Consider the following 23,403-nt stretch of genomic DNA (forward strand, 5'->3'; position numbering starts at 1 on the left):
CTTTTGTGTTGTGTGCTTTTTCCCCCGTTTTCGCAGCCGACCCCTGGATAAGGCCTAAGTTAAGAAACCGTAGTGGCCTTTTTAGTGTGGTGCCTTCCACCTACCATGCTACTTACTACCTGCATCATGCTGCACGCCTCCGCCGGCATTGGCTTTGGCCAAAGCAGCAAAAAGAAAGCACCCCAAGCACCATGGTCGCCCACCGGTATCGCTGCATCTACATACGGAAAGACGACCGTTGCTGGCCTAGTGTTTCCAAACAAACCAAATTTCTGACACCGAAGACAGGCAGGCTTATCACGTGATTTGGTTTTTTGTCAAACGTGGTCGGACGACGGTGTTCAGGAGTCAGCGCGTTAGTGGAGAAAACCTCGGCCTCCTGTGCGGAAGGGGCGTTTCAGAATCGCATCTTCGCGCTCTCCATAGCGAGTCGTGTCATCCGGCGTCAGTGCAGAAAACAGGGACAATTAAAAGCCACAGCCCGATAGATTTCTATATACGTGTCAACCGATGATGATCGCTTCAACGGTCCGCCAAATTTCGTAGTTCTCAAGCAATTTTCTATACTTAAACATTCATCAAAATCCCTGTCAGCGGACCGCACGGGGTCTACAGCCATGGCCGGACTAATAGACCTCAAGGGCATGAATCTGGATGCCAATGGCGTTTTCATGCTGGGCATGACCATCCTGGCCTTCCTCATCCCCATTGTCCTCATCCTGCCGCCCGTGCCGCTGCAGAAGAGCGATGCCCTGCTGCAGACGCACTCGCTCGCGGGCCTGGGCGCCGCCAAGAGCAACCTGAAGAAGCAGCACGCGACGGCGACGCATGCCGCACGCGATGGGCAGCCCGCCTCCGTCCAGAGCCTCGTCATCTACCCGGTCAAGTCGTGCAAGGGCATCGAGCTGGGCAGGAGCAAGGTGCTGCCGCACGGCCTGCAGCACGACCGCATCTTCACGTTCGCGCAGCTGCGGAGCCCCTTCCCTGCCCCGGCGGCGTCGGATAGTAACAACAGCAACAGCATCAACAAAGGCGAAGGCGAAGGAGAATGCTGGGAGTTCATCACGCAGCGCCAGTTCGCCCGCCTCGCCACCGTCGTCGTCGAGCTCTGGCTCCCCGACGAGATGAAGCTGCGCCGCCAGGGCCTCAACACCACGACCCAGCGCGAGGTCTGGATGATCCTGCGCTTCCCCTGGCGTGAGCGCGGCTGGCGCGGCTGGTTCGAGGCCATGGCCGCCAAGGTGGCCGGCGGGCTGCGGGCGGAGCCCCAGCGCGAGGTGCTGCTTCCCGTGGACTTCCCCTCGGAGGAGGAGGTCAAGGAGCGGGGCTACACGTACGAGAACGTCCGGATCTGGAAGGAGCGCGTTCGCGCGCTCAACTTGGAAAAGGACCTGTCGGAGGAGCTGCGCCTCTACCTGGGCGTCAGCAATCGACTCGGCCTGTTCCGGCTCGATCCCGCGGCATTGAGGGAGGTGCATGCATGCGCACCTAGCAAAGAGTCCGCGGGCTACCAGCCAGTTACAGGTTTCCAGGATGCGGTAAGTCGCCACAGGGAGGGAATACTCCATCAAAAAATCCAAATACTAACACGCATGATGTTAGTACCCCGTGAACATTCAGAATCTCAACAGCGTCCAGCAGTTCGCCACCGAGATTCCCAAAGATGCCGGTCTGAAGAAGTTGGACATCTTAAGGTTCAGACCCAACATAGTCGGTGAGTATCTACGCCTAGTGAAACGGAGGGGTTCATTCCGAAGCTATCATATCTAATCCATGGCCGCTATAGTTTCCGGTGCCCCTGCATACGAAGAAGAAACCTGGAAGAAGATCTGCCTCAAATCCGGCAGCTCCGGACTCTACAACCCGTTGCGGCTCCATATTGCCTGTCGCACAACGCGTTGCAAGCTGCCCAACGTTGATCCCGCAGACGGTACGCGCCATGCTTCGGAGCCAGACCGGACACTTCGCAAAGTGCGCAATGTCGACGAGGGCGCTCCGCTTAAGGGATGCTTGGGCATGCAGTCCATTCCCCTCTTCGACAAGGGGCTGACCGGGGACGACCTTGAGACGTGGATAGGGGTCGGGATGACACTAGAGGTAGAGGAAACGGGCAAGCATGTAGTTCCTCAATAGACGGTTGCGAGTAGAGGCACTTATATACAACAGGACGGGCTCAAGCTCAGCTAAAACGATGATTATATTGAACAGGGACTAGGTCTGCATTAGATGGAATACCCCGGTACTATACAAATAGAAAGAGGTTTCATTCTGGTTACCATGGAGTCACTTCCAACGTGATGTTATTGGCCATTTGGCATGGAAATAAATACAAGTCCATTCCAACATAGCTGGCATTACGACCAGGGCGCAGCTGAGTTGCACTCAAGAGGTGATCTCAAAGACCGCACCCGCTGTCGTTGAAAGGGGACCACTGTACGGCGTCCCGTTCACCGAAAACGGGGAGCCGTCGGCCAGACGAAGCGCCAGCGTGCCACCGATGCGGGAATTCACGGTGGCTCGCGTCAGCTTGCCGCCGGACCAAGCCATATCGACAACAAACCCGCCGCGGGCCACGAGACCCGTGACGGAGCCGGTGCCCACGGCGGAAGGTAGCGCAGGCAGGAGATGGACGACGTTGTGGCTCTGCAGGAGCATCTCGGCGACGGCGGCCGTAAAGCCGAAGTTGCCGTCGATTTGGAACGGGGAACCCGGTCCACTGTCGGTGTTCCAGAGGTTGGGCGAGGGGTAGCGCTGTAGGAAGGCCACGGCGCTCTCCCAGACCTTGGCACCGTCCAGGAGCCGCGCGTACAGATTCATGACCCACGTGCGGCTCCAGCCTGTGCTGCCGGACCCGGCCTGCATGCGGCGGTCGACGAGCTTGCGCGAGGCCGCTGCCCAGTCGGACGAGTTGAGCGGCGCGAAGTGAGAGCCCGGGTATAGGCCCCAGATGGCCGACATGTGCCGGTGGCCCGGCTCGCCCTCGCCGTACTCGCGGCGCCACTCGAGCATCTGGCCTTGGGAGCCGACGGACGGCGGGCGGATTTTCGAGAGGTAGGTTTGGGCGTTGGAGCAGTCGCTCCCGGCCAGCCCAAGGGCTTGGCACGTCTGGATGACGGCCGTGAAGAGCTCTGTCAACAGCGAGTTATCCATCTGCACGCTGATGTCGACGCCCTCGGTCCGACCGCCAGTGCGCATGTCCCCGGGGACCACGAAGGGGTTCTCGGGGGACAGGGTCGGGCCTGTCGTCTTGTAGTTATTCCAGTCAAACATGTAGCAATAGTAGAACTGTACCGCGCTCTGCAGGATCGGCCAGGCCTCGTCGCGCAGGAAGCTCTTGTCGCCCGTGAAGCGGTAGTGCTCCATGGTGTGGAGCGCGAGCCAGGCCGAGCCCATTGGCCACATGGTGTAAGGGGTGCCGTAGTCGACGGGCGCCGCGTCCCCCCAGAGATCAATGTTGTGGTGCAACACGAAACCGCCGTTGTTGCATCCGTACATGACGTTCGCCATGGTCTGGCCGCGCGTCTTGGCCACCTTGATGAGGTCGAAAAGGGGCTTGTGCGTCTCCTGAAGGTTGGTCACCTCGGCCGGCCAGTAATTCATTTCGGTGTTGATGTTGATCTGTAGGCAGGGTCAGTTAGTGGATGCCATATCCGTTTCCGATACCAGTTGGCTTACGGTGTACTTGCTGCAGGTAGTTAAAAGTCAGTGGTCGACCTCAATATAGTGTGAAAAGGGAATTGTAACTCACCTTCCCCAAGATGGGGAGAAGTCCTTGTTCCAAAGACCTTGCAGATTAGCTGGGAGTGACAGGTTCCCTGTGTCTCTGGACGAAGCCACCAGGAGATGGCGTCCGAAGTTGAACATCAGAGTAGCCAGCTGGGGGTCAGCATTGGCATTGCGCTTGTAGTTTGAGAGGCGGGTCTTGGTATCCGAGTTGCCAGCAGAGCCGGAGGACCCCAGATTGAGGCCGACCCTCCCTGTCAGGGCAGTGTTGTCTTTGATAGAGGCTTCGCGTACGGCAGGATATCCAGCTCTGGTTGCTGCGTCTAAGCTAGTCTGCAGGGCAGACTCCATCGCGTCCTGGCTGGAGTAGCGGTACGATGTCCGGGCGTCGAAGAAAATGTCCACTGACGTAGCGCCGGTAATTATTATCGATCTACCATCGCTGCTGACGCTTCCTAGTAGAGGGGAGGGGCTCACTCATCAGTAACTTTAGATGTTCCTGGAGGAATCAGGGGTGCATACCTCCATCGTTCACGATTCGTGCTTCAGACGTGAAGGTGATTGCCCCGGAGGACTGGCCGCTGCTGCCGCTCAGCCGCACTGAGCTTGCATCGTTTGAGGTCGAAGCCGTCTGGGAAGTGGTGTGTTGCCCTCGGGACATAGTAACTTTCACATTCAACTGCCCCTCCCTGCTGGCGCTCATTCTCATCGCTATCACGCCATGGGGATAACTTCCAATATATTCGCGGCTAACTCAGAGTGTTAGTGATAGAAGATGACTGGTGGGGCGGAAGGTGATCTCACGTGTAGTTGACGTTGTTGTAGTTGTACGTGACGAAGGCTGTGCCCTGGTATGTATCGAGATACCGAAGCAGGTTGCTTCTTCCATTGCCGTGTCCAAAGGAGATGGTCATATCACCCAGGGGGTTGTATTGCTGGCACGAGTTGGGGTTGCCAGCCACTGAATAACCGTCAGAAACCAAAGACCCCACTGGATCGTGGGGATAAAAGATACAGAGCCAACATACTGTTCTGCAGAACTGCTTGGCCAGCTCCAGTGATGTCGCCGCTCATGAGCTGAGAGCGAATGTTGTTCAGAGCATTCTTGGAGTTGCGGTTAGCACGATCCAGCCACGGTCCGCTCCAAATGGAGTTCTCGTTGAGGGAGATCTTCTCATCACCCGTGCCGTAGATGGCGGCGCCGAGTCGCCCATTGCCAATGGGAACGGCAGATGCGAAGTCGTTGCCGGCATCACTGTTATACCAAGCAAACCGCGAAGCATCCCACTGCGCCTGTGTGGCGGGAACCAGGGCCAACAAAGTGGCCACAGCGACTTTGATCAGAATGGGAGCCATTTCAGGATACAGTGCGTGCTGGTGCAGCCTGGAATTTTCTCCTTGGCGAACATGTTTTCTCTCGAGAGGGAGACATTCTCGATTCTTATACTCACCGTCTTTAGTTTAGAAAAGGCGAGTGTAAAGCTACGCCGGGGTGGCAAGTTCACCGTCGGCTCGTGTTGTTAGTACATATGGTTTTCGCAGGGACGGGATTGGATTGTTCACGGGGAAAGCTTGGCAGGAACGGCACACGACCGTCCGTTGTTGCCCTTTAAAGTGGTTACAGGGGGCGAGCCGACTGCTACGCTGAGAAACGCAGCTCTTTCGTGTTGCGACCAGGGCGGAGACTGTGGTGACGTTAAAGCATACATCCAAGGTTAGCAGTTGGCGCAGTATGCAGTATCGGCCTGGCTGCAAGGGGACGGCCGAGTTAGTCGCACCAATAATAGACGTTTCTTGCCGTGGTGTGGCACTATATCAATCGATTGATTTGGCTCGCTTTCTTCTCTGCAACGCTACGGCGGAGTCGCGGAGTCGAGGTTGAGCAACGGATGCCCTCGTACGCTTGGTCTCAGATTGCCGAGTATTGCGAGATGAATCCTTTAGAAAACGAAGCCAATGGGGAGTCGCAGCGATATAAATCCTGATGCTTCAACCGGGAATTTGTTCGCGGTGGGCCAGTCACCTGGCACGCCATATATGCACAGATACGCGACGATATGCAGTTACTGCTCTGCCCAAGTCTATAAGTACTTGATGGCCAATAATTGGACTGGCACTTGTAGACGTGACCTTAGGAGTCTTGAGATATGTCGTGTGTGCAGCTAGTCCCACGTACATGTTGGGCATTCTCATGAGATGGGCATTGGCCACTGATGGTCAGTCCCGCCCTTACAACCCATTTATTCCGTCTCATTTCATCGTACCTAGTGAATGTCATTCGGCAGCCACAGCCGAGAAGTTCATGCCCTCCGGAACAGCTTTCCACTGCTGGTTAGCATCGAGCAGCGTTTCGCAGTGCTCCCACCCCCCGGATCGTCTGTGCATGTTCTGCACTCCGCGGGGTCAGCCTCACGGGGAACGCCTCGGGGTGAACCAAGAACCCCTTGGATAGCTTCGAAGGGTCCGGCGTGATTTCGCTGCCGTCAGGGGCGATAGCCTTCTGAATGCGCAGTCCCCAGAGGATCCTAGACGTGCTGAGGAGCAGGAGCGCTCGGCGGTGTGCATGCCCACACAGATACGGCGTCCGGACCCAAATACGAAATGGTCTCGTTTGGATACGTCGGGGTTGGCGGCGGCCTCGGCAGCAGTCTGGTCGTCGCCCAGGTAGCGCGTAGGGTCGAACACGTCAGGGTGGGCGTAGCGCTTGGGATCTCGGTGAATGCCCCTGTGATGAGCAGGATCTTAGATGATCACTCAAGTATCATCAGGTATCTCAAGGAGCATAGTATACAACTTACCAGACGTTCGTTACGACCGAAGCATTCTTGGGAATCTTGTAACCCATGTAATCGTCGTCTCTCATAGCACAATGTGGCACCCCCAAAATGGCGGTGGGCATCCAGCGCAAGGTCTCCTTAACAATGGCTCGAATGTATGGCAGGTTTGGCACGTCATCCATCGTAGGCATTCGCCCACCACAAACCCGATCGAGCTCTTCCTGGGCTGTTTGCTGTGCTTCTGGGTAGAGCATCATTGCCTGCATGAACCCCATTACAGTATTGGCAGTGGTATCGTAGCCGGCCTCAAGAATAGTGGAAGCAACGTAAGCAGCTTCATCATTCGAGAACTCACCACTCTTCTGGGCATTGAAGACGTCGATGCCGAAACATGGCTGTAACATAGTAAGCAAGTAGACTAGTGTTGGGCGATAGCCACGTACAGGCCGTACCATTGATGTTTTTTCGTTGATTCTCCGCTTACATTCGGTCCAGTGGTCAAGGAACAATGCCCTCTCATTTGCATGTTGGACTTTGGCCTTTCTCTTGGATGGAAGCAGCGCGTCCGGCAGCTCTCTCAAGATCGGATAGAAGTCAAGCAAAGCAGACTCGGTAGAGCCCACGGTCGGCACAAACTCGTCGATAACATCGTATAGACGCCTCAACTTCGGATCGTAGATGCTGGCTGTTCGGACACCATATACCATTTGCGTCACGAGAGAGGTGGTGAAGCGGCGAACGTGATCGACCCATAGATCTGGTTCATCCAAAAGGCCGCACATCAGCCGCTTGGCCTCAAGGTCCTGGTATGGCACATAGGCCGTGGCGGCTCGGACATTCAATATGACATGAAAGAGCTTATGGATCGCTCTCCATCGCTCTCCATGCTGGTTCTCAGGTCAGTCATTTCCCGCTGGCTTCGGATGGGGGCGAGACAGAATACCATAAAGAGCGCTCGATGATTGTTACTAACAGTCCTCGCAATGTATAAGTCTGGGCGGGAATTATAGACACTTCCTCGCTTGTCGAGCAACTCTTTGACAGCTCGGTCTGAGCTGAGGACAATCGTGGTCGATGTTCCAAGCATCAAGGAGAAAACCGGCCTGCCAACTGTTAGCCAAGCCTACCTACCAGCAATCAGTATCCTAGACTGACCCATATTCTTCTGCCCACTTCTTCATTTGCAAATGCGGGTTCTCTTTGGACATGAGATGTAGGTTGCCAAGCAGGGGTATTGTAGGAGGCCCAGGTGGGTTGCCCGGAGGCCTGCGGCCTATCGACACTCGACGTTAGCACATACTGCTTTCAAGGAAGCAAATGGTATGAAACAGAATGGTTATGAGCATCTCTACAATGAACCGCATGTACAGTCTTCGGGGGAGAACTGGATTGAGGAGGAATAGGGACCGTTAGTTGCTTACCGATCCGCAGCAACTTGCTGAGCACATAACCCAGTGCTACAAGTACGAGAAGAAACCACAGATTCGTCATAGTAGGCGAGTGCAAGCTGTATCCTGTTGCGGTAGTTTGAGAATGAGAAACGAATTCCTAGGAAACTTGCAGCGCACACAGCTCTCTGCTTTAAAGACTATGAAGTGTATATATGACCCCGAGACAAGGCCATGGCAACTCCGCACGCTCGGCTCTGGGGCGATGCACATAATACCTGAGGAGTACCCATGTTGTCGCCCCATCCGGGAAGGGGGATGCATAGCCGGTGCCATACATACATATCTTCGGCAAGTGTGATTGGAGGGGTTCCCACGGGGGCTGCATTATACGCACTATGTTCCCGTCGTAACGGTATCCGGCACTCCAAAGACACCAAGTGTGGTGTAAGGAATATGTGGTACTGGTAATCATTCATCCATTCGTAGGGGCTGTGTTTCGTCAACTGTATGAAAGTGATTGGCCCTCTTCTCCGGCGACAATGATGCCTTATACGTAAGCAATGCGGAGGCCGGTCGCAAATTATTTCCAAACCTCCGAATCATGATCGCCCAGGACAGGGGACATTCCTCATGTAGGTAAAAAGTACTATTCTCCTATCAATCACTCTTCCCTGGGGCTCATCACATGGCGACATGAGGAGAGGGGTCGGGGAAAGATTTATATCCGCCTTACCGGTTCACAGGTAGATGGGACGCATTATTGGGGAAAGACACGTCGATGATCAATGGAGTAAAGTAGCAGACGGCGAAACGGAAATCAATATTGTCTCTTCTATGTGGGTGTAGTAATGGCAGTCCAATAGATATCTTGTGTAGGTAGATATGGGTTCGGACAGATTGGGTTGGTGTTTGCAGGCAGATCGTGCCTGCGAAGTCCTAGCAATATTGAGGCAGCAAACAGTTGGTGCAGTCTGTCGCTCAGCTGCTTATTCGGTTCAATCACTTCGCAATAGAAACCGGGACTATATTGCAGAACACATTGTAGGTGCATCGCATGTAGGGAGGCAGAGAATATCCCCCGTCTTCATGTGTAGAAGGCTAAGAAGTGTTTAGGTGTGGGGCATGAATTGGATGGGGTCGTTGCACATGCACGCAGTTTGGTTACTTGACTTGTGGACGGCCCAAACGCCGAGTATACTGACCTTCAGTAAGTACCCAATCTAGTTGAACAACGTAGTACATACATGTACCAGGATTGTAATACCCTACCGTCCTCAACAGCCCGACTTGCTACAGAGCTCAAAAGGGAGCAACAGTGCAAAATGACAGCCCGAACATCGGTCAAAGCCTTTCTGGCCACGGCCCGGACAGCATTAACTGCCCCGCCATCCAAACGGCAAACACCTCTCACCTTCGTGGTAGGCAATGAGTCGGCCGGTAAGACTGCTCCATTCACAAGGCCGCGACATGCCGAGACTGACTTTTGTCCGTAGATCTTGACTCCCTGTGTTCGGCCATTTTACTGGCCTACCTACGCACCCATTCGCCACCGCATACACTGCACATCCCCCTTTGTCACATCCCGCGAGACGACCTGTCCCTGCGCCCAGAGTTCACCTCGGTGCTGCGCCGCGCGGGAACATCGCCCGAGGATGTCATTACTCTCTCCGAGCTTCCGGGATCCGAGAGCCTAAGTCCCAAGGATACGCGCTGGCTGCTCGTCGACCACAATGCCCTGACGGGCCAGTTGGCCCAGCTTTATGGCGCCCATGTTGAGGCCTGCATCGACCACCACGCCGACGAGGGCAAGGTGCCCCAGGACAGCCCGTTGCGAGTCATCGAGAAGACCGGGAGCTGCGCAAGCCTCGTTGTCGAGCAATGCCGCGACGCCTGGGACGCGCTCTCTGCCTCGTCGTCGTCTTCCGTGGAAGAGGCACGGGCTGTCGATACCAGCTTGGCCTACCTGGGCCTTGCTCCCATCTTGATCGATACCTCCAACCTCCAGAATGCAGATAAGACGACCAAGTTCGACACGGACGCTGCGACCTACCTTGAGTCCAAGTTGAAAGGCGGCGTCCAGCAAGCTACCGCCAGCAGCACAAGTGGCTCGTCAGGATCCTACGAGAGAAAGACGTTTCACGACGAAGTTGCACATCTGAAGGAAGACATCACGTCACTATCATTGCGCGATATCCTACGTAAGGACTATAAGGAGTGGGAGGACGCTGGTGTGCGCCTGGGCACATCATCGGTGCCGCAGGATTTCGCATTCCTGGCCAAGAAAGCCGAGGGCGAAAGCGCACTGGCCGAGGTGATACACGAATGGGCCAAAGAGAAGGACCTGGGGCTCATGACCGTGCTGACGACATCATCAGACGATGGGAAATTCAAGAGAGAGCTGCTGGTATGGGCGCAATCCGACAAGGCCGTTCAAGCGGCCCAGAAATTTGAGAAACGATGCAGCGAGGAGCTGGGCTTGAGCCCATGGAACAATGGCAGACTCGACATCGATGAAGCAGGCCGCTGGAGGAGGTGCTGGACTCAAGCAAACTTGAAAAACAGCCGGAAACAGATTGCGCCTATGCTACGCGAGGCCCTGGGTGCCTAAGTCGGCCATTCGCAAATATCCATAGCCGAGTGAATATACCTGGCTTTCCTAGAAGGCTTGCCCCATCATTCCCGTCCGCTCAGTCGTTCATTATACGTCTTGCCAGTTAGATGTGATTCGTAACGGACAATGCCTTTGTCCTACGGCTTGTCAGCACAATGGAGTGACTTGAATGGGTATTGTCCTTGTAGGCTTATGTCTTGAGGTCATTGTTGCAAAACACTTCGTTTTGTCCACCCCTGAGCAACAGTTGATATAAAGCATTGGTTGACGGCCCAGATCGCCTTGAGTGCAGGAACCCAGCACAAGAAGCTCAGGAGTCTCACGCATAAACGTCGCAACGTCGTGACAATGGCATCGAACATGTCTAGAGTGGTAGAGATTGGGCATGGACCCAACCATAGCCAGAGTGAAAATGAGGTTATGCCACCACCTCCACCTCCACCTCCTTCGCCTCCACCGCCATTGTCTATAGTTCCACCTCCTCCGCCAACAAGTCCTCCTCACACTCCTCGACCCGTCGTTGCCGTTCCTCAAGAGCCGGGGCCGGCCCCTCCGCGCGAGACGTTCCCTATTACTACAGTTGAGCTTACCCCGATTCCACTACACCAGGAAGCGCCTGCAAGGCCTCGTCGTGAGTTAACGCCTGCTCCTTGGCGTCAGCCAACCCCCAGTCCTCTACTTGGTTTAGCCTCGGTCCCTGCTAGAGAGTCAGCCCCTGTGAGAGTTTACCGTGAGATAAGACCTGCTTCCCCACGTGGGGAAGTGCGTGGTCAAAATCCCGCCCAGTATCCTGGGACAGTCAACATACCATCCCAGAGCCCACCGCAGCCGCAGCCGCAGCCCACACCCATGCCTGTCATGTACGTGCCGCCGCCCGCGAACCTCCCCCGCCGCTGTTGCAGCCCTACATCCAGTGGCAGGAGCTCAACCGCCAGCAAACGCGCATCATCTCCCACGAGGCCAAGTTCCACGAGATCGCGCCCTACCTGGACACGGGCCTCGACCCCGTGAGCGGCCAGCCCGTCCTCATCGACCTCGAGTGCGGCGTCTGCGGGCACCACCTCGACGTGCCCCGCCGGGTCTCGCCCAACGACTACCCGGACGCGCCCCTCGAGCCCCTGTGCGTGCTCCCCTGCGGCCACATGATGGGCACGCACTGCCTCGACCACTGGATCCGCCGCGCCGACGAGGCATGGCAGGCGCCGACCTGCCCCCTCTGCCGCTTCAAGCTGCGCTACACCAAGTGCAAGTGCCAGATGCGGTTTCGTGAGTTTAGCCCTCTCCTCCCCCGCGAGCAGCAGGTGCCGCTGACCATCCCCGAAGGCGGCCGCGTCGACGCCTACTGCGGGCCGTGCAGAGACCGCAGGTCCGAGACGAAGCTCCGCGAGTGGATGGACGAGCACCTGCCGGCGAACGCGGTGCACGGGTCGATCACGAGGGTGCAGGAGACGCGCCTCCAGGCTTGCATCGGTGGGTTGGCTCGGTCAGCGAGAACCTGGCATCGGGAGAACGCACCCAGATGGTAAGTAAGGTACCGAAGGTAAGTGAAGGGAGACCTCGTCGGGTGTTTTAGTGTGAGCGTTCGCCCCTGGTGGGAACACATGTTATTTGTTTTTGACCAGCGTGGAATACCTAAATCTCGTATCCAGGACCACTACAAATACTATAGATTACTAGATGTAACTAAGGTATGGAATGGACTGGCGGCTTAGGCATGTTTTAACAATGAAATAGCTTTTAATCGATGATTTCAGTACTTAGTAAAAGAATAATAGCCCCTTTTTGCAACCAAATAGACCAATCGAATACGACTGGACAGTTAAACAGCAGAAGCGATAGCGTCGAGCCACTTGGCTAGGCGGTATCCTTGCTTTGCCATCTGCAGGGAAACAACTGGCTGCGCCGTCGTTGTGTAATCGCCGCTCAGATCCTGGTCCTCCACGGCACTGACACCCCCTCGAGCACGGTCGAGCAGACATAGGCGTTGGACTCGGTGGCCCAGCCGAGAGTAATGTTCTGAGCATCCGTAAGGCTCAATTCGCTCACCCATTCAGCAGCTTGGGACTCGTAGATGCCGGATTTGATTGCTTTCGGATTGCATGAAGTCAGCACCCGCAAACCATATATACTATGCACTCTTTTAGGGCTGAAGGGGAACAAATACGCACCCGTGGTCAAAGAGGCAGCCCATGACCTAGCAGAAAGCATTGACGAGCCGCCCGAGACAGACTCGGGGATCTCGGAGTCCCAGACGTGGTGCAAGTTGGTTTCATCGCCGCTATACTCGACAGGAATCCCATTTCCACCTTTTTCGAGGTTCTCGTTGTGTAGCGGCTGGCCTATATCCCCGAGGAAATGAATAACCATCTACCAGCAGGGTGAAATTCAGGGATATAGTATTAGCTACGCTGCCGCCATCTCAACGCAATAATGCATACCTTGGCGGCCATTTGGCGCTCCGAAGACTCTAAATCCACGTCCAACAGGCGGTTGGTCTGGTGCCATGTCAGCTTTTTTTCTTTTCCTTTCTGTATTTCCGCATTCTCTCTTTTCCCCATCCTGTTTCCCTTTTCTCTCCAGCAAAAGCAACTCGAAGGGGACAACAATTAAACCGGGACATCTCCTTACATAATTAGCGATCGCGCTCACGATGCACCCGCCCTCGCCGCAGTCACGCGCCAGGTCAACGCCGCAGCTCGAGGGTAGGCTGTCCTGGGCGTCGATGTAGTGGAAGCCGGACGAGAACTTGCCGGCCTCGGTGTGGCCGTACGGGTCGGCCCAGCTCGCGACCGCGGCGAGGTAGTCGGTCGAGATGTCGGCCAGGAGGCCCTGGAAGTAGTCCCGGGTGCCCGCCGCGACGAAGTCGGTCGCCACGTACGCCACCGTCTCGTGACCCATGGCGCCCCAGGCTCGGACGCCTGGCAGCAGGAGGGATGCTGCGGCGGCCGCGGAGAGGAGCATCTTGGTGGCGCTGCTGTTGCTGGTTGGGATACAGATCATTGCTTTCTTTTTTTCGACAGAGAACCCTACAAGGAGTAGGGAAAGGCTGCAAGAGCTCGTTAGGAGACGCGGCCAATGATTATATCGCCAAGAAACCGAAATCAGGGCGCTATAATTCCAACAGAATTAACGGTCAACAGGAGCCCTCCCGGCGGCGTCGTACTTATACTCACATGAAGGACCGAGACACAACACTAACGTTAGCTGCATCGGCAAGGTATAAGACAACTGGCTGTCTTGTGGAACAGGGCCAATCAGGCAATTGTACGCCCTGTTCTCTATGAGTGAATACTACCACAACAGGCATGTCAGGGGCCAGTTATGCGCACTAGGACGGGCACAATGTGCCCACCAACCAATCGCTAGCCGCACGTTGCCAAGCTTCACCGGGTCGATCTAGCGATCGACCCAGAACCTTTAATTAGTTAATGTGGCTACACAATGCACATGGTAGATCGCTTCCGGTCTGCAAGATAGAGAGAGAAACTGTATGCTCAATGACCAGTTCCAGATTGCAGAGCCGCAGAGTACTGATATCAGAAATAGGGATGAACAGCGGTGTCCAGGGCCGGACCACAAGTAATACGTTCGTAAAAGTACAGGTCAAACACTAAGCAGGTGGCATCTTAACCCACCACAAGGCCGTAGTAGCGCGTCGTACTGCACGGCAATGTGCCACTCGCGTAATCGTACATCGTCCTTCCATGAGGTGGCAATAATTCCTAGAAACATCATACATTCGTATAAACGGAAACGTCCAAGATGGCCAGCAGCTCTTGTAGGGAGCCACTCAAATCGAAGAGTTAATGCTCCTAACGAGCTTGACAAACTCCCGATTCGCCAATGCCCGCGTTGCGGGACTGCCCGCATCAACTGGCAATGTCGCTGCGTGCTCTTCTGCTCGAACATCGGCAATACGGATACACCCAACAACGGCCTCGCGCACATGATGAGTGGGCTGGACCGCAGGGCTTTCCTTCAGCATCTCCGGGTAGCAACGGCGAAGCGCCATGGCGCAGAGAGTTGAGGACTTTGTTCTCATCATCAGACGGTACATGTACAGATACAGAGCTTCGGACCGCGGCTGCATGTATTGGGGCGGCATGCGCCATACTTCCCAAAAACGGTCCCAGTTTTGCTGCCTTGCATATGCGCCAAGGAGCTTCACCAACAGCTCCTCGCCCATGTAAGGCAGCCGAGCTTGCACCAGGAGGACTTCGAGTCGTGTCTGAAGAGCCCTGGTGGCTGTGTCCGCGTCTGGGTCCATGGATATGGCCTCAATTATCGCAACAATGACGTCATTGGTAATGACGTTCTGGCTACGGAGTTGCAACGAGTCGAGGAGGCTTAGAGCTGCGGCATTCTTTTCTTGCAAGGCAGCATCAGCTGCAGAGTAAACACAAGATAGGATGTCGAGGCATTGCTCTCGCGAGGCTAGTATAGCACCTGTGCGGTATTGCGTAATCAGGGTTCTGATGTTGTCGATTCCGGAGTACGATGGGTGCTTGATTTGACGCCCCCTACACTCCAAAGCCAATCGCAAGCTCCATGTGTATTCTGAAGGCACACCTTGAATGGCCAAAGTTAACAGCCGATAAAACGCCGGAGAAGCCAACAGTTCTTTCATCTCCGCTAAAGTAGCTTGGTGTATATGAGTATGGAGGAGCTCAAGAGCGCGAAGCTTTTCCTCTCCGTCGTACCGGAGCTGCTTCGATATGTTTGCAAGTGCTTCTGAGGAAACGTGTCCTCAGAAGCGGCAGACGTCGTTGAACTGCTGTGAACAGTTGACGAAGTAGACATCGACTTGGACTGTGTTGAAGCAAGACCGCTAGCGCCAGGCGTTTGGTGGGACGGCAAGTGCGGTCGTGTTGGGGGATGTGTAATTGAAGACTGTCCTGGGGCAGCAATTCCCGTAGCCGGATTTGCTGCCTCCTTTTGTGAATTTTGATGTGCCTGTCTCTCCAGCGATCGCTGCCACAGGATTTCCAGGCCCAACTCCGCTCTTCGGGCCTCTGTCATGATCTGAACCACGACTGTAGTACCTTTCTGGGGAACACCGAAACCGGCGATACGACCGTCCTCAGAGACGACAGTGACGTCCTCGCTGCTACGGTTAAGGGTTCCCAGGTTAACACAGATCCAACCAGTCGAGATGCCGTCATCGGCGTCATCGGTGCCCATGGTTCCTAGGAGCTTGGCCCTTTTGGCCTTTCTCCGGAGTTTGGTCTTGCGCTCGTTCGGGCCCAGCAATCCATCGGCATCGGCATGGACTTTGTGCTGATAGCGTAGCCAACGCACCAAGCGGCTTGCAGAGACGTGGAGATGCCGCTCGCTACGTGCATTTCCAAACAACATAATCAAGTTGGGACCCAATGCGGCGGGCGGGTTAAGCTCACGCATGTCTAGCAGTGAGAGCTCTTCAAGACCCATTTCCTCGGAAGCATATTCCAGCAGCGACTGGATGATAGCAGGCGAGTCTGCCGGCACCTCTGGCAAGGGGGGGTGGTTCAGCCACTGGCGCATGGGTGGGCGGTTCTACCTGGAGATACCAGGGCACCTCTGCATCTTGTGAGTGTGCCGCTTGTCCATCTTCAGCAATCTCAGGCTCCGGTTCTTGTGGGACTTGGGGCTTGCCGGCTTCATTTGACGACGAACGAGCAGGTGCCGAAGAAAAGCGGCGCAAAGCTGGAACCGAGAGGGCCAGACGCCTGGCAGTATGTGCTTGAGATGTAATGTAGGGGGAGGTTGGTGTGAGGAACAGCTTAAACATGGAGGCACGGCAATGAGAGCAGCCTACTAAAGCTGCCGCTTCCAGTGCACGTCTGGCAGCCATCATCGCATGCCGCAGCGTCGCGGTATGAAATGTCAGTGAAGGAAGAAAGAGAGCCTAGCCTGTGATAGGAAGTAGAATGTTGATATGAGAAACAATTCGATATTATTGCTCTCGTCCAAAGCTCTCTACAGGTACTGAGTGATGAATGCGATCAGGTTACGCCATCGGAAAATCTTATTACAGCCACCGTCTGTCTCCAAGCTGTCCCTCTTCTCTGCTGTCAACAGTTGATGTTAAACCCTGTAGACTGCAGGCACTTACCGGCTCAGCAGCTCGAGGTGGGGTTAGTTCTCCCTAATTTCATCAAATCAGAAGCACGCATTCCGTACTCCGCCAGGCTCAGAGCTTGTTAGCGGCCAGAGCTCTGTACCTAAGCTTTTCCCGCGCGTCCACTGTCAGACTGGCGACTGTCACTCTAGATCGGGCCTTTTTTGCACTGGCCTGGCCCCCTAACAAACCGTGATAGTAGACTGTAGTAAAGCATGAAAGGGATGCATGAGAGAAATGCCCAGTCTGGATTGAATGCAAGGTGGACAATTCAATGGGGGACGGGGGACAGAAGCGGGCGGAATGAGCTGATGGAGAAGAAGAAAAAGAAGGAAATCCCGAAGAACACGAATGAAACGAACGGCGGACCTGCGAACAAAGATGACGAGGAACCAAGAGACACCCTTCATGGCAATACTTTTGTCACATGTACGCATGTTATGTTTGCGCATCGATAGTATTGTATCATATTCTCTTTGGAGAAAAAAGGTAACGAGGTACGGGGTATACTCCTAATTAGGTGTTTCCCAGCCGGATGCGCCTCTCATCAACCCCAACACTTAAAGCACCTCCTCCAGAGACTTTCCTGTCAGCATTCGGAAAACCTCCTTGTATTTTGAGCTTGTAGCGTCCGCAATGTCCTGGGGCACCTCGACACCTTCCTTGGCCTTTAGGCCCTCTTTCGTCAACCTACAACCTGGGTCAGTCTCGGAATGCTCAGAAAGGAGAGATGATGCGCGCAATTGAGTGGTATTAGGGGAAACGGCGATGACGGGACAGGACAGGAAAACCACGAGCACTTCAACTGGGGATTCTTACCAGTTTCGGAGGTACTGCTTGTCAAAGCTCTCCTGGTCACGACCAGTCCTACAATGAAAGTCAGCTTTTACGCAGGTGATAAGAATGGGTCGTAATGGCATCGCAACTCACTCGTACTTGTCCGCGGGCCAGAACCGCGACGAGTCGGGCGTCAGGACCTCGTCGATCAACACGATCTCGTCGGTGGCCTCGTCGAGCCCGAACTCGAACTTGACGTCGGCAATAATGATACCTCGAGCGCGGGCGTACTCGGCGCCCGTCTTATACAGGTCGAGTGCAAGCTTCTCGATGCGGCCGGCGTACTTGTCGCCAACAATCTTGGCGGCCTGCTCAGGCGAGATGTTCTCGTCGTGCGCACCCATCTCCGCCTTGGTGCTCGGCGTGTACAGAGCGCCGCCGGGGAATGCGGCGCACTGCTTCAGGCCGGCGGGCTGCGGGATGCCGTGGACGGTGCCCTTGGTCTCGTACTCTTTCCATGCGGAGCCGGTTATATAGCCGCCTGTTTCCACCCATGCGTTAGTAAGTCAACGTGACGGGCACTTCTGGTCATAACAACCGCCACAGGCGACTCCGGGCTCGATGGCAGACATGTAGAAAACTGGTGCGATGAAAGAGTTCAGATGTACTACGTACGGACGATAGCCTCGATGGGGAAGACCTTGTATTTGCGGACCTGCATGCTCCGGCCACGGACCAGCTCTGTCTCGGCAGGGGTCAGGCCGGCCGGCGGGTCTAAGGTGACGAAGTGAGTCTTGAGGTCCGGGATCTTCTCCTTCAGCACCGAAAACCAGTGTGCAGTCAACTGGGTCAGGACGGCGCCCTTGAAGGGGATGCCGTTCTCCATGACCACATCGTAGGCGGAGATGCGGTCGGTCGTGGAGAAGAGGAGCGTGGAGTCATTGACTTCGTACAGGTCTCTGACCTTGCCCCGCGCAATCAAAGGCAGCGAAGAGACGTCGATGGACGTAACCACTGGAGGCGCCATGGCGAAAGATGTATGCTTAGTCTTTTGCCGAGGATCGTTCAGTAACGGGAATGATAATTCGATCTCAGCAAATACAACTCGGCTTTAGAGTGAAAGCCGACCAGAAAATTGCTGCCGTCCAGCTCAAAATTCTACAAGTAAAAATGACGGAAGTGGGACCGGTGCCGACGATGGAGCTCTACCTAAGGTTACTTGGGAGCTCTCAGCTATACGGCTTGGAGAGTAGGGAAAAGCGATACAGAATTATACCTCTTATAAAATCCCTTTCATTTTGACAATATATAACTAGTATACATCGTTTACCTTGAATAATGTTTAATAATGATACGATATAGAATAATAAAAATTCAATGAAGTCCGGTATTGTAACTGATCAAAACGTGTTCCCACTTTTTAAGCCGATACGCCCCTCCAGATGCCTATCAATCAAAACGATGGAAAAATTTGGGCTGAGAATAAACTGGACCCCGAACCCGATTCAATTGTCGTTTTGCCTCTCCAGATAAACTATTCTTTCACCTTGGTTCCTATCCATCCTCCCTCCCGATTGATGAATACTCCTCGGATTCATTTGGTTGAAGGCCGAGTATAGACATCATTGGATGTCTTCCAACCTGTACTATAACTCTTTTCTTCCAGTGTAGTATCCTTTCATGTGGGTTGCGGCCGTCGTGGGTATCTATCAACCTCTTCGCAGTTAACTTGGTCTGCCGCCGTTCCTTTATATACCACATATCCTGCCAATCCCACCGGGCCACACTTTGTCGCAATGTTCGTGCGACCTTCGGCTCGAAAGAGCCTGTCGCTGCCGAGGACACAGACATTGAGACGGCCTCAGCTATCCTCAAGATGTCCTTCGCTCCAGACTTCCGCTACGACACCGAGCCTACGACCTTTAGTCACACGACCAGATCTCCTACCCTGGAGACGGAGGACCAACGCCCCTGTTACTCCGGGCTCGCTTCACGACAGCAGACTATTGGCCACTGCCGTGGACGATCCTCGAGCGCGCTCGCTATCCTCCGCTTACCCTCCGCCGCCGCCCGCACTGCCTCGCTCCGTCTATGAGCTGCGCCCATTCGACCCTTCGCACCCGTTACTCGTCACGGAGCCCGAAGACCCTCTACCACGATCGCGCATTTCCCCAGCTGGTGTTCCAGGTGAAGCCGACTCCATGATGTCGGTCTTCGAGGCCTGTATTCAGGTTGACCAGCTGGATCGCGCTGCGGCTGTCCTCAAGCGCTTTGGCGATATGAATGTTCTATCGGGGGACGAATTGATCCGACTTCACAACATTTTCCTTCGCGCCAATATAGAACAGTTCTATAATCGCCCAAATCTCAAGTGGGCTGAGTCTATGCGGTCATGGTACGAAACGCGAATCCGAGCCATGGGCCTTCCCCAGAACGCCGAAACTATTGCCTATATGTTGAAAGTCTCGCTGCTCTCCAATCACGAACCCCCACAGCTCGAGCAGCTAGTCAATCGTTACATGGGCATGATGCCCGGTGACGCTGGTCTCGAAGTTTTCACATTCTCCAGTATTTTGTCCGACCAGGACCTCGCCACTATTACGGGCCTGTGCACTACCCACAACATAGATCCGGACGCTTTTGTGGATATCCCCATGGAGGAAGAACCAGATCTGTCCGAGTTGATAAACGACGCAGTGGCAGCCGAGTCAACAACAACAGCAGCAACAAGCAACTCTGCAGTACCCGGGGCTGGTGAGTTCGAAGTACTTCCCGTACCCCAAAAGGGTCTCGGTCTGAAGTCACTGCAAGAAGTGTTGTCCTTCTTTTCCGATATTAAAGGACGGGATGTTTCGGGACTCTCCCACAATGAGAGACGAGAGATACAGTCCAGGCTTGAACGTGACTGTATTGATGCTGCGATCCGCCGCTGGAGAGAAGAGAACGAGTCTTTGAAAAAAATGGGGCGAAACTCATCTTTATCAACCACTGCCTTGAATGCTCAGCTCTATGATTGGCAGTTGGCTCTTGAAGCAAGGCTGCAGGACGAATTCACTTCCTTTGAGGACTCGGAGAATCGCCCGAACAAGAACCAGGAGGATATGGGACGTTGTGTCTACGCCCCTTTTCTGAGACAATCTACCCCAACTCGTTTGGCTGCCGTCACAATCTTGAGTATTCTCAATATAATTGCTCAACAGGGTGCCGATAACGGAGCCCTGATAGCTGCGACCATTCAAACGCTTGGCAAGGCTATCGAGGAAGACATCAGGTCGCAACAGCGGAGCGCTGAACGCAACTCTGCCCGCAAGGCAAAGACCGCTGAGTACGCTCAGAAACGCGTGCTTCGACAAAGCCTGAGTGATGGGGAACCATCCCCACCACCATCTCAGCCCCTGGAAGCAGAGCCTGCCACCGACCAGTCAAATGTTGTTGAAGCACCCAAATTCGATACTACGACATGGCCTGTCTATGTCAGAACACAAGTCGGCGCTGCTTTAATCTCGGCCCTCATCGATACTGCGAAGGTTACAGTTAAACGGGAGCATCCGGAGACGAAGAAAATGGTCAGCCAGGTTCAGCCGGCTTTTGCCCATACAGCAGTTTTCAAAAAAGGAAAGAGGGTTGGCATGATTGCACCTAACAAATACCTATCCGAGCTTCTGAAGCGCGAACCTCGTGCTGATTTCCTCGCACGTCATCTGCCCATGTTGGTAGAACCCGAGCCATGGACAAAATTCGACAGGGGCGGTTTTATCAACTCTCCTGCTACGGTTATCCGCATCAAACACGGCGAGATCGACCAGAAGATTTATGCAGAAGCGGCCATCAAGCGGGGCGATTTGGAGCAAGTCTGCAAAGGACTTGATGTTCTTGGCAAGACTGGTTGGAGAGTTAACCGACCGGTCTTTGATGTTATGCTCCAAGCATGGAATAGTGGAGAGGCGATTGCGAACATACCACCACTCAACCCAGACATCCCAACTCCAGCGGAACCTGAGGCTCACGACGACCCGATGCAACGAAGGACATGGATTCGCGCCGTCAAAGCCGCTGAGAACGAGAAGTCTGGTCTTCACTCGGAACGTTGCTTCATGAACTTCCAACTTGAAATCGCCAACGCCTTTAAGGAGCAGACTTTTTATTTCCCCCACAACATGGACTTCCGCGGTCGTGCCTACCCCATTCCGACTTATTTGAATCATATGGGTGCCGACAATACCCGTGGGCTTCTCCAATTTGCTCAAGGCAAGACCCTCGGCGAGAGCGGCCTGAGATGGTTAAAGGTTCACTTGGCCAACGTTTTCGGCTTTGACAAGGCAAGCATTTCTGAGCGTGAGCAGTTCGCGATGGACAATCTTGAAAACATCCGCGACTCTGTGGCGAACCCCTTGAACGGGAAGGGTTGGTGGTTGAAGGCCGAGGATAATTGGCAGTGCTTGGCAACTTGTTTCGAACTCAAGGCTGCAATGGACTTGCCTGATCCAACCCAATATGTCTCTCATCTTCCTGTTCACCAGGATGGTACTTGCAACGGACTTCAGCATTATGCTGCCCTAGGCGGTGATCTTTGGGGTGCTCAGCAGGTCAACCTTGTCCCCGGAGATCGCCCTGCTGACGTGTACTCGGCTGTAGCCAACCTCGTGAAGGAGAGTGTAGCTGAGGATGTCAAGTTGGATAATTTTCTCGCCAAAGCCGTCGATGGCAAAATCACTCGAAAGGTTGTGAAGCAAACCGTCATGACCAATGTCTACGGAGTCACATATATTGGCGCTCGTGCCCAGGTGCAGAAACAGCTGGAAGCAGCGTATCCCAATATCGAGACCGAAACTGGCACACCTGCCTTGCTGCTGGCCTCTTATCTCGCGGTCAAGATCTTCAAGGCTCTCTCCACTATGTTTCGTGGAGCCCACGACATCCAGTACTGGCTCGGAGAATGTGCCGGCCGCGTATGCAAAGCCCTGAGCCCCGAGCAGATGGACAGGATCGAACATGGACCCGCAGTTACAGGGAAGGAGAAGAAGAAGACAAAAACCAAGAAGCTGACGCCGACCGACGAGCTATTGAGTCAATTCAGATCGACAATTGTTTGGACGACACCGCTACGCCTACCGGTTGTCCAACCCTACCGCAAGACTGCTACCCGATGCATCTCCACATCACTGCAAGACCTCAATCTTCAGGTTCCCGATCGAGCGGACCCCGTCAACCGGCGGAAGCAGCTTCAGGCTTTTCCTCCAAACTTCATTCACTCGCTGGATGCTACGCACATGCTTCTCTCAGCTCTTGAATGTCACGAGTTGGGGCTCCAGTTCGCCGCTGTTCACGACTCCTTCTGGACCCATGCGGGAGACGTCGACGTGATGAACCGTGTGCTTCGCGATTCCTTCATTCGTATCCACAGCGAGAACGTCATTGAACGATTGGCATCTGAATTCGAAGCACGCTACAAGGGCTCGCTTTATCTTGCCAAGGTGCCTTCTGGCAGCCAGGCAGAGAAGGACATTGCAGCGCATCGAAAAGGAGCCAAGCTTAGTCTGAAAGATGAACTGCTTCAGGAACGAGAACGAATCCGGCTTCTCAGTTCTGAGGATCCTGCCGATGTTGAAAAGGGACGCAGTCTGACGACCCCCGCGAGCATTTTCGAAGCTCACGAGGCAGCGCACGAATCGACTGCCGCCGAGGACATGGAAGAAGTCGGTCTCGGAAATCTTCCGTCAGTCGAAACAATCGTCAAGCCGCAGGAGCTTGAGGAGGGCGAGGAAAAGACGGCAAATCTTCAAGCTGGTGAAAACCCACAATACGCTCAATCGTTGATGCAGGCCGGCCACTTCGAAAAGACAGTTTCTGGGACGAAGACGAAGGCCAAGACCGCTAGAGCTACCAACATCTGGTTGCCACTCACGATCCCCAAGATCCCCGAGAAGGGTGATTTCGATGTTTCTGAGTTGAAGACGAGTCAATACTTCTTCTCCTGATTGTAGAACGCACAACTATGACGATCTACAAGTTAACGATTTCAAA

General features: G+C 54.5%; 9 protein-coding genes across 9 annotated transcripts; 4 read left to right on the top strand and 5 right to left on the bottom strand.

Annotated features, from left to right (window-relative positions):
- Nucleotides 1-617: 617 nt before the first annotated feature.
- PG997_008380 (MOSC domain-containing protein) lies at nt 618-2,133 on the top strand (the record flags this gene model as incomplete). The annotated part of the gene is made up of 3 exons (XM_066812695.1): nt 618-1,538; nt 1,603-1,714; nt 1,787-2,133. The coding sequence occupies 3 exons, from the start codon at nt 618-620 to the stop codon at nt 2,131-2,133; spliced, it is 1,380 nt and encodes a 459-aa protein (XP_066668037.1).
- A 249-nt stretch (nt 2,134-2,382) lies between these two features.
- PG997_008381 (uncharacterized protein) lies at nt 2,383-5,079 on the bottom strand (the record flags this gene model as incomplete). Its single annotated transcript, XM_066812696.1, has 6 exons — nt 2,383-3,618; nt 3,676-3,685; nt 3,749-4,178; nt 4,246-4,472; nt 4,528-4,714; nt 4,752-5,079. 6 exons carry the CDS (start codon nt 5,077-5,079, stop codon nt 2,383-2,385), a joined length of 2,418 nt encoding a protein of 805 aa, XP_066668038.1.
- Nucleotides 5,080-5,997: 918 nt separating this feature from the next.
- Nucleotides 5,998-7,708, bottom strand: PG997_008382 (uncharacterized protein; the record flags this gene model as incomplete). Its single annotated transcript, XM_066812697.1, has 7 exons — nt 5,998-6,051; nt 6,137-6,257; nt 6,314-6,448; nt 6,522-6,895; nt 6,944-7,387; nt 7,474-7,603; nt 7,656-7,708. 7 exons carry the CDS (start codon nt 7,706-7,708, stop codon nt 5,998-6,000), a joined length of 1,311 nt encoding a protein of 436 aa, XP_066668039.1.
- A 1,505-nt stretch (nt 7,709-9,213) lies between these two features.
- PG997_008383 (uncharacterized protein) lies at nt 9,214-10,499 on the top strand (the record flags this gene model as incomplete). The annotated part of the gene is made up of 2 exons (XM_066812698.1): nt 9,214-9,328; nt 9,385-10,499. The coding sequence occupies 2 exons, from the start codon at nt 9,214-9,216 to the stop codon at nt 10,497-10,499; spliced, it is 1,230 nt and encodes a 409-aa protein (XP_066668040.1).
- Nucleotides 10,500-11,351: 852 nt separating this feature from the next.
- Nucleotides 11,352-12,028, top strand: PG997_008384 (RING/U-box; the record flags this gene model as incomplete). The annotated part of the gene is made up of 2 exons (XM_066812699.1): nt 11,352-11,366; nt 11,405-12,028. 2 exons carry the CDS (start codon nt 11,352-11,354, stop codon nt 12,026-12,028), a joined length of 639 nt encoding a protein of 212 aa, XP_066668041.1.
- An 873-nt stretch (nt 12,029-12,901) lies between these two features.
- PG997_008385 (uncharacterized protein) lies at nt 12,902-13,463 on the bottom strand (the record flags this gene model as incomplete). Its single annotated transcript, XM_066812700.1, has 2 exons — nt 12,902-12,997; nt 13,131-13,463. The coding sequence occupies 2 exons, from the start codon at nt 13,461-13,463 to the stop codon at nt 12,902-12,904; spliced, it is 429 nt and encodes a 142-aa protein (XP_066668042.1).
- An 829-nt stretch (nt 13,464-14,292) lies between these two features.
- PG997_008386 (uncharacterized protein) lies at nt 14,293-16,272 on the bottom strand (the record flags this gene model as incomplete). The annotated part of the gene is made up of 3 exons (XM_066812701.1): nt 14,293-15,071; nt 15,203-16,016; nt 16,060-16,272. The coding sequence occupies 3 exons, from the start codon at nt 16,270-16,272 to the stop codon at nt 14,293-14,295; spliced, it is 1,806 nt and encodes a 601-aa protein (XP_066668043.1).
- Nucleotides 16,273-17,162: 890 nt separating this feature from the next.
- Nucleotides 17,163-18,406, bottom strand: PG997_008387 (phosphoribosylaminoimidazole-succinocarboxamide synthase; the record flags this gene model as incomplete). Its single annotated transcript, XM_066812702.1, has 4 exons — nt 17,163-17,292; nt 17,422-17,469; nt 17,533-17,920; nt 18,055-18,406. The coding sequence occupies 4 exons, from the start codon at nt 18,404-18,406 to the stop codon at nt 17,163-17,165; spliced, it is 918 nt and encodes a 305-aa protein (XP_066668044.1).
- Nucleotides 18,407-19,175: 769 nt separating this feature from the next.
- PG997_008388 (uncharacterized protein) lies at nt 19,176-23,357 on the top strand (the record flags this gene model as incomplete). The annotated part of the gene is made up of 1 exon (XM_066812703.1): nt 19,176-23,357. The coding sequence occupies one exon, from the start codon at nt 19,176-19,178 to the stop codon at nt 23,355-23,357; it is 4,182 nt and encodes a 1,393-aa protein (XP_066668045.1).
- Between the last annotated feature and the right edge of the window lie 46 nt (nt 23,358-23,403).

The sequence above is a fragment of the Apiospora hydei genome (genome assembly GCF_038363865.1).
Source record: "Apiospora hydei strain CBS 114990 chromosome Unknown utg000006l_segment0_segment0, whole genome shotgun sequence".
NCBI classification, from domain to species: domain Eukaryota; kingdom Fungi; phylum Ascomycota; class Sordariomycetes; order Amphisphaeriales; family Apiosporaceae; genus Apiospora; species Apiospora hydei.